The 13443-nt window shown below is 46.6% G+C and overlaps 1 protein-coding gene across 4 annotated transcripts in view; it reads right to left on the reverse strand.

Annotated features, from left to right (window-relative positions):
* The window catches only part of LOC134430630 (beta-galactosidase-1-like protein 2), a 32780-nt gene that overhangs the window by 15507 nt on the left and 3830 nt on the right, over nucleotides 1-13443 (reverse strand). For 2 of the 4 annotated variants that reach the window (XM_063178433.1, XM_063178432.1), the window contains exons 2-8: nucleotides 12664-12723; nucleotides 10883-11080; nucleotides 10230-10298; nucleotides 9346-9441; nucleotides 7388-7496; nucleotides 6824-6919; nucleotides 3315-3396 (exon numbers count right to left, since the gene is read on the reverse strand). In XM_063178433.1, the coding sequence (XP_063034503.1) occupies nucleotides 3315-3396; nucleotides 6824-6919; nucleotides 7388-7496; nucleotides 9346-9441; nucleotides 10230-10298; nucleotides 10883-11080; nucleotides 12664-12723 (710 nt within the window). The remainder of the gene's footprint in view (nucleotides 1-3314; nucleotides 3397-6823; nucleotides 6920-7387; nucleotides 7497-9345; nucleotides 9442-10229; nucleotides 10299-10882; nucleotides 11081-12663; nucleotides 12724-13443) is intronic. The other 2 variants (XM_063178435.1, XM_063178434.1) reach the window with 1 other exon arrangement.

The following is a 13443-nucleotide window of genomic DNA, read 5'->3' on the forward strand; positions in this document are numbered from 1 at the left end:
TTGGAAAAAAAAATTACCAACCTTATATGAAGAATTACAAGTCCAGAAAGTTTACGTAGAATAATAGTTAGTTTGTCACAGGGTGATAAATAGATTTTTGGGGTTTATAGAATGGAGGTTCAGGGGGCAAGATGGAGGGATCTGGGTGTTCCCAGCCTTTCTTCTTCTTCTTCTTCTTGGCCTCCATCTTCTGCTGTGATGGTGGCACTTTGGGATTGGTTTAGAGTAGAAGCTCACTGTCTAACATAGGTGATAGGTACTGGAAAGTAATTGTAAATGTAGTTTTTAGTATAAAAAGATGACACCACCCTGGGGGCAGGCAGAGTGCCTGGACTGTCTTGCTGAATCCTGGACCTCAGGATGGACAGGAGAAAGAATTTTATAGAGAAGGAACAATAAACAACCTTGAGATCGAGAACTGAAGAGCTCTGACTCCTCCTTTGACCACGGGGCTGGGAAAAGAGACTTTCTAACACATCTGGGGGTCACTGTGAGCAGCCGAGACCCCAAGATCTCCCAGCCCAGTGATTCTGTGATTCTGGGTGGGAACACCTCCTGCAGGACAGGACCCTAACCTGGGATCAGTGTCCCAGCCCCTGGCACACATTTCAACCATTTTTGTATCTCCCAGCCCTCAGTCACGCTGATATTTCCCCCAGACAAACTCTGCAGCAGCAATGATGTGATTCAGCATTAAAAACTGACTCCTAACAAGAGAGCTGCTATCAAACCCAGCCCCAGTTGTGTCAGGCAGAGCACTTCAAACAGAATATTTACAGAAGGAAAAGCTCACTTCTCACTATTTATACCTTGATTTTAATAGGCTGACCTGTGTAGTGAGCTGAGCTGGAGAACTCAGCACAGAAAACACGAAAGGAGAACAAAATAAAGCGTGGATTTAGCACTGATGTAATATGTTAGTTGGCAGTTCTGAAGGAAAACATGCCCAGCTCTGCTTTTCATGCAGATTAACAGCACCCATGGTAAAGAGAACCATCCCCAGAGCCTTGTTTATCCTTCTCATGGGATGTCCTTCCCACACACACACACAGGGAATCCCACCATGGTCTGGAGGGACAGCAGAGGCTTTGTCACCCAGCAGCTCCCAGAGGGGCTTCACCAGGTCAGATCAGCTTGGGAATCTTGGAATCAGAGTGGGATTGGGAAGGAAGAGACCTTAAACTCATCCCTGGAAGGGCAGGGACACCTCCCACTATCCCAAGGGATCCAAACCCTGCCCAGCCTGGCCTTGGACACTTCCAGGGATGGGCAGGGATTCCTGCCTCTCATTTAACTCCTTCCTCACCACCCTGCTGTTCCTCACTTGGAGGCCTGGTTATCCCACACATCTGTGAGGAACCCTGAGGGAGCTGGGGGGGCTCAGCCTGGAGAAAAGGAGACTCAGAAAAGGAGACTCGGCCTGGTTGAGCCTGCAGACACCCCTGGGTGATGGGGGCTGTCCACAGGGCTGGGATGGATGGATGGATGGATGGATGGATGGATGGATGGATGGATGGATGGATGGATGGATGGATGGATGGATGGATGGATGGAGGGCACCTGAGCTGCTCTCCACGTGTGAGGAGCAATATTTGTGTTTCCTGGGCCCCACTGAGCTCAGTGGTGAGGGCACAGCTTGAGTGCTGTGCCCAGCTCTGGGCCCTCAGCCTGGGCAGGACCTTGGGACACTGAGCACATCCAGAGGGGCTGGGAACACAAACCCTGAGAGGAACCCCTGAGGGAGCTGGGGGTGCTCAGCCTGGAGAAAAGGAGACTCAGGGCTGTCCCCATCACTCTCACAGCTCCTGAAAGGTGCCTGTGCTCAGCTGGGGCTGGGCTCTGTCTGCAGCAGCACTGACACAGCCAGAGCACACAGCCTTGAGCTGCACCAGGGGAAATACAGGCTGGATAGCAGGAAAAAGTTTTTTACAGAAAGGTGATAAAGTTCTGGAATGTTCTGCCTGGGGAGGTGGTGCAGTCCCCATCCCTGGGTGTGTTTAACAAAGCCTGGATGTGGCACTGGGTGCCGGGGTTTGGGTGAGGTGTTGTGGCTGGGTTGGACTCGATGATCTTTAGGGTCTCTTCCAACCTGGTCATTCCATGAATTCTCTAAATTCTGTGATTCTGTGATCAGTGACACCCTGGCTCTCTCAGATTGTTGTGACATCCAGAGGCAAACTGGGATCAAAGAGCTCCCAGCAGAACACAACACTCCAAACGAGGAGGAGCTCCGAGCTGCCAACATTCCCTCCCTCAGGAGATGAGGCCAAGGCAGGGATTTCTCCTTTCTCCTCCTCCTGACAGCTCTGTGGCAGGCACACAGTGACTCTGTGTGGTCACAGCTGAAAACTGCTGCACACACAAAAACATCCAAAGGATTTTTTCACCGTGCTGGAGAAGGCCCATGACTCAGTAAATGAATTTATCCCTCTCATTTGGACATGGAAAAGCAAAAGGAGGGAGAAAAGGAGGGGAAAGTCTTTCCCTTTAATCATCTCCATGCCTGAGATTGGAAATTTAACACTATTTATGACTGAGTGATCACAGGAGCACTGAAAGGCTGTACCCTGCAAATCCTAAATTTGGGGAGCAGTTACACCCCAGGCAATTGGAAACACAGGAGAGAGCTGAGGCCAAGCACAGAGTAAATCCCAGCTGAAATGACCCCAAATTCTGAGAATCAGAGCCCCAAACAGATTTAGGGCTCAGTGAAACTCAAGCAGCCACACCTTCATCTCTTCACAGGAAAAAGGAGGAGAATGCTAAGCAACATTTAAAAACCTTATTAGAATTATACTTTATAAAGGGAAAATGGGCATCCCTCTGCATTCTATATAATGGGCACCCTCCTTTCCCCACCTATTTTACACCCCAAAATAAGCTTGCTGAGAAGATAATGCTGCCCCACAAACTATTGCTACATCTACTGCTTAAATATACAACTCAAAATCAAGGTTTTAATTGACCTTTTTCCTTCTTTTTTTAGTTGCACAGCATTTACCTTAGGAACAAGTTACTACTGCTAGTAATTGCTGAGGAACTTGTTTAATATCTATTGAAACAAGAAATAGCATTTTCAGCCTTGTAAGAAATGCTGGGTGCTGCCATCTCTTGACTCAGTGGCAAGTACAGATGCCCAACCCTTCACAGAGTGTTACGCCTCATGTGGAAAATAAATAATTCCAAACCTTTCTGGGAGGGGTTTGGGTTTGTCCTGGCTGCCCCATCCAGCCAAGGGCTCCCTCCTGCCACAAACAGCACTCAGAGGGTGAATGAAAGTCCTGTTTTCCTCCCTCAGCTCTACAAGCACTCACCTCCTTTCACCAAGCCAAAGGACAGCCCATTCTTGTTGTCTGAGGTCATCAGCAGCTCCACAATCCCTCTGTTTAGCAGGGCCTGGGTTAAAAAGAGCAAAAGCCATTGTGTTAACAGAATTTAGCATTTCTCAGGGTATTAAAGCACTCCAGCATCACTTCTGTGGGTTCAGCCTGCAGCTGGCAGTGCCTTGTAATAAATATTATCCCTGTGACATCTCCCATTCCTCCTGGAGCTTTCTTGCCTACTTTTCCCAGCTTAAAGACCACAGGAAAATCTTATTTTGTCTTAGAAAGCTGGATTGGTTTCTCACTGATGCATCCAACTTCAGGATTACAGCTTCTGAGATCAAAGTAATAAACAGCTTCACTGCTTTCATCAGGAGAGGGATTCAGGTGGAGGGAGGAAAGGAAAAGCAGCTCAGGCTTCCCAACTGCCTGCCAGTGGGAGCTGAAAGAGGGAAGAGCTGATTTTCCAAGGAACAGCATCACAGGACAGCTCAGGGACAGATGTTTTTCAAAAATCAATGAATTTATCAAAGATCAATGAATGAATGGTTCCTCAATATTACAGCACCAGAGGAATCAGCACTCCAAGGTTAAAATCCACCTGCACACATGAGGATCCTCCCATCAGGATTGTTCTCTTGCAGCTGCTCCTGAACAGAACAGTGGTGATGTCTGGAAATCAGTTAATTAACCACTCATTTCACTGCACCTCCATTGCAGGAGCTCTGAGAACAAGGCTTCAGTCTCTTCAGTCCAAATTCCTAATTGTGAAATGTGATAAAATCCTTTGTTTACTGTCCTTACCTGCACTAAGAGCAGACCTGGGCATGAAACCTTGCAACACAGAGCCTACAGACAAACCCAGCCCAGAGCCAGGACAAGCTGGTGTCTTCTTCAACCCATCCCCACCAAATTTACACCTGAACAATGCTGGATTCAGGCAAAATTCAGCTGCTGAAGGAGCTGGAATTTCTAACCAATTTTACCAAGGTAATTCTTGGAGCACTGCATTAATGCTGAGTTTCTTTCCCTCCTTTTGAGTGGAAATGCAAAACAGAGGAACAGCAGAGCTCCCACACATTCAGTGCCTCCCAGAGTGCAGCAGAGATGCAGGAATAGAAGCTCAGTTCTGTGTGGGAAGGGCCATGTCAATAAATCCTTTCACTTTTAGGAAGGCAAAGGTACCCAAAAGTGAGCTAAGCACAGGGAGCTGAGGTTTTGTGTGAGCTGTGGGTGACTTCTAATGAGTTTATTAATTCCAGGAAGGTGCAACTTCGTCAGAGATGACAGATGTGAATTAATCACCTTGCCACAAACCAGAACAAAGACTCAGAGCCCCACCTCACATCAGATCCCACTGCCACCAAAAACAAACCCTGCAAATCCTGCTTTCCAACATTTCCATCCCTAACCACTATTCTGTGCTGCCTCTTGCAAATTGCACACAATCCCAGAATATGATGAAACAGCACTGCAAAAATACACCCACAGGCCTGGCAGGGAGATCTGTCCTGACAAGTCTGAAACAGCACAAAGTTTCCTCACCAAGGAAAGCAAGGCCAAGCCTGCAGCCTGCTCAGACCCCCAGAACCTCTGTGTCCCCTTCATCCAGGGCTCTGAAAAACACCTGCTTGCCATTATCTCTAATTTGTTTGTGTACAAACTTTATATAAACCTTGTAAAGAGAGTTAAACCACAAGCTGGAGTCAGTGCAGGAGCTGACACAGCCCTAAGGGGATCAGCACTCCTGCCAGGGATTGGTTTGTTTGCTCTGGACACCCTGAGCAATGGCACAGCCTGAGCCTCAGGGTGCTCACCCTGAATTAAACCCTACACTCCTGACCATCCCTCCTGGCTATCCTCTCAGCAGCCCTAGGAGGATGAACAGGACTCAACCAAACACAAATCTGAAAAATCCTGGCTTTTTCTTCCATCTCCCACCGAGGCTGAATAGCAATCATCATCATCTACAACCCTAAACTCACCCTCCTCAACTTCTATCTATACACTGTAATAACTGCAACCATCTTCCTCACCCTAAACACAATCAAAGTCCTAAAACCATCTACCCTAATAACTAAAAAAAAAGCTATCCACCCTAATAACCCAGAGGGTGATGCAGCTGGGCTGCCCAAAAGGTTCCAGAAGGATCCCATCACCCTGTCAAGCCTGGATGGGTGACCCCCCTGATGTGCAGCAATGCCTTTAAGCATTCAGTGAGAAGAAATTCTTCCATCTCCCACCCAGGCTGAATAGCAATCATTATCATCTACAACCCTAAGCTTACCCTCCTCAACTTCTACCTATACACTGTAATAACTGCAACCATCTTCCTCACCCTAAACACAAAGTCCTAAAACTATCGACCCTAATAGCTCAAAGTAAAGCTATCCACCCTAATAACCCTGAGGGTGATCCTCAGGGTGCAGCTGGGCTGCCCAAAAGGTTTCAGAAGAATCCCATAATTCTGTAGCAGAAAAAACAAGCCTGGATGGGCGACCCCTCTGAGGTGCAGCAATACCTTTAAAAATTCAGTGAGAAGAAATTAAACATTGCATTTTTCTTCCATCTCCCACCCAGGCTGAATAGCACTCATATCATCTACAACCCTAAGCTTACCCTCCTCAACTTCTATCTATACATTGCAATAACTGCAACCATCCTCCTCGCCCTAAACACAATCAAAGTCCTAAAACTATCGACCCTAATAACTCAAAATAAAACTATCTAGCCTAACAATCCTGAGGGTGAGCCTCAGGGTGCAGCTGGGCTGCCCAAAAGGTTCCAGAAGGATCCCATCACCCTGTCAAGCCTGCATGGGTGACCCTCCTGATGTGCAGCAATGCCTTTAAGCACTCAGTGAGAAGAAACGAAACAACAAACCCTGTAAGAACAGTGCAGATCTCATCACCTGCCTGCCCTGCACTGCTGCTGGGGGCAAACCAGCAGCTCAGAGTGCTGGCACATCCACCAGGATAATCCAGGCTCCCTGGGCATGGGCCAGCTCCTCACCACTGACTCACAGCAGCCAGGGCACAGTTTAATCCCTTTTTGACAGGGCTAAGGGAGGCATTAGGCAAATGAAGCTCCCTGAAGCTGAGCCCCAGATTACACAGCTTTAGGAGGGTGCTGGTGACTTGTTCCCATCAACTTTCCTGCCAGGAAAGCCAACAAAGAGAAACCTTTATCAAATATCATCTAGGAGAGGCAAAAGAGGACTGCAGGTGAGAGCTGCTTCAACGCCAGCTGTGCAACACAGACACTCCCAGCTCCCTATCTCCCTATTCTCTGGGAGATATAAGAACACAGATTTATCAACACTCAGATGGTCATGTGCCAACTCTTCCACTCCTGGAGGAAATATCCAAGGAAAATGAAGCTGGTGCTTTCAAGAGGCTCTCAAACCACACTCAAAAGTTACACGGAAAAAGGAAAACTCTGCAGGGAAGGGGATTTATGGGAGAGATGAACACAGAAACAAGTACAAGTGCCACCATTACCATTTTGACATAGTTCATGTAGTTTGGGTCTTTCTTAGGAAAGGAACCATATTCATTCTCCACCTGCACTGCAATGATGGGACCTCCTTTCTTGTACTGTGGGGGACAAAAAAAGGGAGAATGAAGGTGTTCATCATGATTTCTAAGCACCAAAAATCCCACTAGCTGGCAGGAAAGATGCTCCAGCATCAGAAGGACCCAGCTCCACCCTCCTATGCTCCCACAGAGCGGGGGCAATTCCTGAGCACTGACAGATTGGGAGCATTCTCCACCTGCACTGCAACATCTTTTCTTGTACTGTGGAGGACAAAAAGGGAGAAGGAAGGTGTTCACCATGATTTCTAACCACCAAAAATCCCACTAGCTGGCAGGAAAGATGCACCAACATCAGAAGGACCCAGCTCCACCCTCCCATGCTCCCACACTGACAGAGAAAACAGCCTGTGCTGATTCCTGGTGCATTTTTGAGGCAGTTTTTGGTTACTGTCTGACCCTCTGCTGTCACACAGAGCCCACAGTGCCCTGTCCAGTCACTCCCAGGGACAGGGACAGGATGGGGCTTGCCTGGAAAGGGACAACCACGCGCATCAGGCGGTCAAAGTAGGCGTCCACAGCCTCTGTGAAGCCCTTGTAGGTCGTCCTCAGCTTCATCTCAGGGTCCTGCAGCAGCCAGCTGGGCAAAAGCAGCAGAGGAAATGTGTTAGACACTCCTGTGCAGTCATGCAGAGGTGTTTCAGCCACTGGCATCAAGTCCCACCTGGGCAGGGATCACTGGTGTCACCTCAGAGCCCACGGTGACACCGTGTCCCACCCACCTCGTGTCCATCTCTCACTTGGAAATAAATCCAGGCTCCAACTCCCAATCTCCTCCTCTTCTTTTTGTTCTGCATTTCAGCCCCAAACTCATTTCATCACCTCTACCAATAATATTTCAACTCATTTCATCACCTCTACCAATAATATAATCTTATCACTCTAAAGTGAATTCCCTGCATTCCCAAGGGCACTCTGCAACCAAGACCTCCTTCAAAAAATCCCAAGCCTTTCTCAAATAAAAGATTGCTGTAATTGTTCCCACTGTTTCACTGCTGATTTACTGCTGATTCTGTTTGGAGTTAACAGCACAAAGGGAAATTTGCTGAAGAGCAGAACAATATAATGCTGTAACAATTTAAGGGGAATGAGCCTGTATCTTCCTTTTCTCAGCAAAATAAGGCCTTAATTAACATCTTTCCAAAGATCTGAATATTCAACTCTTTGCTAAATGTGGCTTTGTGGGCTTAAAAAAATCATCTCCTCTTTAGCTGGGAAATGAGAATGGCACTGTTGATCTTTATTAGAATTTTTTATCTGTCTGATTAAGAAAACCACATAGGTGATGTGACAACAAGTGACAACAGATGCACTTCTCATAATCTAACCTGGAGATGGCTTCTGGTTCTGGTCGTGAAGAGTTCTGCTCTCAGGAGTAAGTCCCTGACACCTCAACTCTGATGCCAAAGGCAGGTGAAAAGTTAAAAAAATTAATCCCCAAGTATCTGCAGTGAGGTTTGTGCTGTGTGCAGCAAGGAAAACAAGTGGTAACCTGGCACTGGCTCCACTCAGGAACCACAAAGGTCCCAGGGCTCCCAGAGCCTCCTCCTGCTGGGTTCTTCAGGGGAAAACACCACAGGAGGCTGGGGTTTCACTACTGCCAGCCATTTAATGCATATTTCTAGCAGGACTTTTAAAATGGAGCTGAGATGGAGCAAATTTTTATACAAAGCTGCAAATCCTGTCCATGTTATGCAGAGTCAAGGTGCAACAGCAAGATGGGCTCCTTCAATTCTATTTTCTTGTTGTAACCATTATGCCATAAAACAATTATTACTATTTTAAACACTCAAAAATATAATTAGAAGAGCTCCATAAGATAATGAGATAATTTCTGTTTTGGGAGCACAGAAAATAAATATCCCCATCAAGCAGCCAGCCATTCCAAAGCAATTCCTTTGAAGGAGCCTCGACTGTGGGACTGGGTGTCACAGACATATTTTATGAAAAATCCTTTCATTAGGATCTTTTCTCCTGAGAAGCTGGGAAGTTTCAGCTTCTCCATGTTTTGCTGCTTTGAAATATGATTTGGAGAATTGTTTATCCAGCATGTGAAATTGTTTTTACTTGATGACCAAAGACAGCCACCTGTGTCGGGGCTGTGAGCAGTCACAAGATTTTATTATCATTCCATTCCTTTCAAGCCTTCTAATGAAATCCTTTCTTCTATTCTTTTAGTATATAATTTTCTTTTAATATAATAAATATAATAATAAATCAGCCTTCTGAAACACGGAGTCAAGATTTTCATCTCTTCCCTCATCCTGGGACTCCTGTGAAGTCCACTACAATGAAGGAGCTTGGGGTTTTTTTTGTTCCTGATGTTGTGATCAGGAGCTTGGGATTTGTTTGTCCCTGATGTTGTGATCAGGAGCTTGGGATTTGTTTGTCGCTGGTGCTTCCCTGAAGGGAATAATTTCCACACTCACCTGGGCAGACCCCCGAGGTCCCACTCTGAGCAGATGTAAGGTCCAGGGCGCAGAATCACCCACAGCCCATTTTTAGCTGCCAGGGAAAGGAAGGCCCTGGGGATCCAGACACAGGGATTATTGTCTGCCTGCAGAACCCTCACCCCTCATACTCCAAAATCATTGAATTTAGGTAGCAAAGCAGAAGGGAATTGCCTGATGAAATAACCACAGTGGATTGGTGTCACTGTGATATTTTCTGAAAAATCCCTTCACCAGGATTTCTTCTCCTGGGAAGTGGAGAAGTCTCAGAGAAAATGTAAACAACAATTATCTGATTCACTTCTCCCTGTTTTGCTGTTTTGGAATGTGGTCTGGACATTGTTTACCAACAGGTGCATATTTGATTGGTTTAATGTGAATTGTTTTTACTTAATGACCAATCACTGTCCAGCTCTTGTTAAGCCTTCTGTCTGTATCCTTTTTCTGTATTCTTTTAGTATAGTTTAGTATAGCATTCATAATATAATATAATATAATATAATATAATATAATATAATATAATGTAATGTAATGTAATGTAATGTAATGTAATGTAATGTAATGTAATGTAATGTAATATAATATAATGTAATATAATATAATGTAATATAATATAATATAAGCCTTCTGAGAACATGGAGTCAGATTTATCTTTTCCCTCGTCCTGGAGATCCCAGCAAACTCCACAGATTGGTGCTAAACTGATTAAGTTCCCAGAACTCCAGAAGGATGAGGAAAGGGAAGGAAGGAGTCCCCACTGCCTGATCAAGGCACATGTGGAAATAACATCTTCACCCCAACACCACACCCCCCTTCCCCTCCAAAGAGGAGCATTTCCTGACAGAGCTGTCTGTGCCACATACCTCAGGTCCAGGTTTTTACTGAAGTCAAACTTGCCTCTTTCCTTCTCGTGCAGGTTCCATGGCACGTACCTGGAAGGCAGAGCAGGTGAAGGTGAGCTCTGGCATGCTCAGAGAAAAACTGAGGCACCACTATTCCTTTCTGTAGGAGCCACAGAGGGTAGGACAGTTGGGTTGGATGGAGATGTGAGATCTCTGAAGCCAGGGCTGGGAACTTGTGGGTTATTGCAAAGGGCCTGGGTGCAGGGCCCTGCTGGGAGCTGCCAGCCACAGCTCAGAGCAGCCCCAAAGAGGAGCCCCAAAGAGAGAGAGAGAAGAATAAAAGCAAGAGGAAAAAAGAGAGCGAAGTTCCCATTACAACACAATAAATCATCTTCTGTGCTGAATATTCTAATTCTCATTAACCAATCTAGTACAAGATACAAATCCTACAGCATTTACATACAGCCTATAAGAATCATTACATTGCCATACTGAGTTACATTTTAAACCCTAAATACTCCTCTTTGGGCCCCTTCTGCCAAGCTGTAGGGTCTGCTCTGACCCTTGGGCCTGTCTGCAAGCACAGGGTGTTGTTCCTTCAAAAGGGGATCACCTCCAGCCAGCCACACCACTGTTTTCCTCTTGTTCAGTAGACAAGTCACTGCAATACTCACGTGGTGAGGGTGTTGAGGCCACAGGCTCTCATTTTGAGCATGCGATCCTCCCAGTACTCGCGGGGCACTCGGAAGTAGTGCATGGAGCCCCCCAGGATGCGGAAGGGCATCCCCTCCAGCAGGAACTCTGAGTTCTCCGTCTGCAGGCCATGGTTCCTCCCCCACAGCCTCAGAGGGTTCAGCTCGCTCCAGTTAAACCTGGAAGAGAAAAGGAGATGGGTGAGCAGTCAGTGCTGGGGGAGGAATGTGTCCCACTCGTTGCACCTCGCCCAGCACACAATCGCAAGGTTGGAAGATGTGGTGTTACATTTTAGTTAAATGGTTTGCTCTGTCTCACCTCTCAAAATGTAGGGTTTATTCCAAGCCTGTGACCCTCCCCTGAAGTATCATGGATCCGTAATCCCATTGGCCCAAGTCTTATTCTGTGCCCACTTTGAATCTCTGTGTTAAGCTGTGCCAGAGAGACCAAACCTCTCCTGGCCCTTTTCCTCCCTCTCTCTGCAACAGGAAGAGACCCTACAGATCGAGTCCAACCCAGCCCCAACAGCTCAACTCAACCCTGGCACCCAGTGCCACATCCAGGCTTTGTTAAACACACCAGGGATGGTGACTCCACCACCTCCCCGGGCAGAACATTCCAGAACTTTATCACTTTTTCCTGATATCCAACCTGTATTTCTCTTGGTGCAGCTTGAGACCAGCTCTGACCTTCCTGCTTCTCAAGTAAGCCACACTCTTGTTCCTACAGAGCACAGAGATGGTTCAGAAGGCTCTAAGCTAGTTTGGGGGATCTTCCCAAATATAGATTTAAATCCATTTCACTGCCTGCTTCCCCCCTGAACCCCCAAGCAAAGCTCTACAACTGACACTGCTCAGGCACAGAGCATGAAACTCACTTGCTGAAATCATGGATGGGCAAGTTTTCACTCACAATACTCACAAACACGTCCCAAACTTATGGAATCCAGTATCTCCCTGTTCTGCAGTAGGAGGGCACATGGCTGATTTCTAGACCCATGTTCCAACAGGAGCTGCATCTCATCACTGCCATCCCAAATCTCTTGGGGACTCTGTCACCTTCCAACTCAAAGCATGGAAAAAATAAAACCCCCTCACCTGTTCCCTGTGAACAGAGAACCTCTTCCTCAAGTTAATGAACCCTCTGGATTATATTCATCACCCAGGAGAGACTAAATCAGCAGTCACCACAAACTTACCTCTGCCCACATCACTGTTTGTGCTAATCCTGAAAATGTTATTTGCCAGAAGAACCAGAGGCACGGGGCCAGCAGCTCCTCAGCACTCACCGGGGTGATCCCTCCTGCTGCCACTGCTCCTCTCAGGTCAGCCCCTGCACTAACCATGGCTCACTCTGGCTGAACCAAAACCCCATTCCACCAACAGGACAGTGGCTGTTTTCACCAGAGCACTGTCACTGCCTCTCTCAGCCCAGCCCATGAACACACAGAGATCAGACAATGGCAGCTTGTTCCTTATCAGAGCCAGATGTGAGCAATGAATTCCCAGCTCCAGAAAGCAGCAATGACCAGCACATTTGGGAGGAAATCACAGTGAGAGAGGAGAGGAACACCTCAGGCTGCAGCTGCTGCCTAGGCTACGTGAGAAGCACTTGTTAGCAGAGGGTGAGGATGCTCAGAGCTCGTGGCTCACAGGGATTGCTAACCACAGTCTGCCTGTCCTCTGACAGGCCAGGGGCACTAAAAGGAGCTGAACTAAGGTTTGCAGGGCACTGCAGGGCTGGCTGACAAGCTCAAGGGTACCTGAGTAGCAGAGCATTCTCACAGGGCTCTGAAACAGCCGGCAGCAGGCAGGGGTAATACCTGCAAAAGGAAGCCAGGTTAGATCTTCACTGCCTCCAGACAAAAATCCCACTGATTGTCCAACCATTCCCAGTGATTTATGGTCTCTTCCAGCCAGGTCTTATAAGATCTTGGAGATTTATATCACACCTAAGATAGCTCAAGTATTTTAGAAGGCATAAAACCAGCAGGATGGTTTCTGTGGTAGTGTTGGAAACAGGAAAGTTTTATTAAAAGGCAAAATAACAAAACTCTTTACAGAGAAAACTTGAGCCAGGTGGAAGAGGTTCTTGCTCCTGGTAAAACTCCCCACAAAAGCCATTAATTTCTTTATTTTCTTTTTCTAGTTAATTGCTTAGGCAGGACTTTTTGACTTCTGTCCAACTGGCTATCCTTAAGTTTGAGGTGAAGTTCCCAAGGTCCTATGAGGTTTCTTTTTACCTAATTGAGGAGAGAAACTGTCACAGACTTGTTTTCATGAAAAATCATTTTTTTAGGATTTTTCCTCCTGAGAAGCTGGGAGGCCTCAGGAACAAAATGCAAACAATGGTTATCTGCTGCTGTGGAATGCAACAGGTGCATCTGTGATTGGTCTCATGTGGTTGTTTCTAATTAATGGCCAAGCACAGTCAGCTGGCTTGGACAGAGAGCCGAGCCACAAACCTTTGTTATCATTCTTTCTTTTTCTATTCTTAGCCAGCCTTCTAATGAAATCATTTCTTCTATTCTTTTAGTATAGTT

Source organism: Melospiza melodia, chromosome 29, assembly GCF_035770615.1.
Source record: "Melospiza melodia melodia isolate bMelMel2 chromosome 29, bMelMel2.pri, whole genome shotgun sequence".
NCBI classification, from domain to species: domain Eukaryota; kingdom Metazoa; phylum Chordata; class Aves; order Passeriformes; family Passerellidae; genus Melospiza; species Melospiza melodia.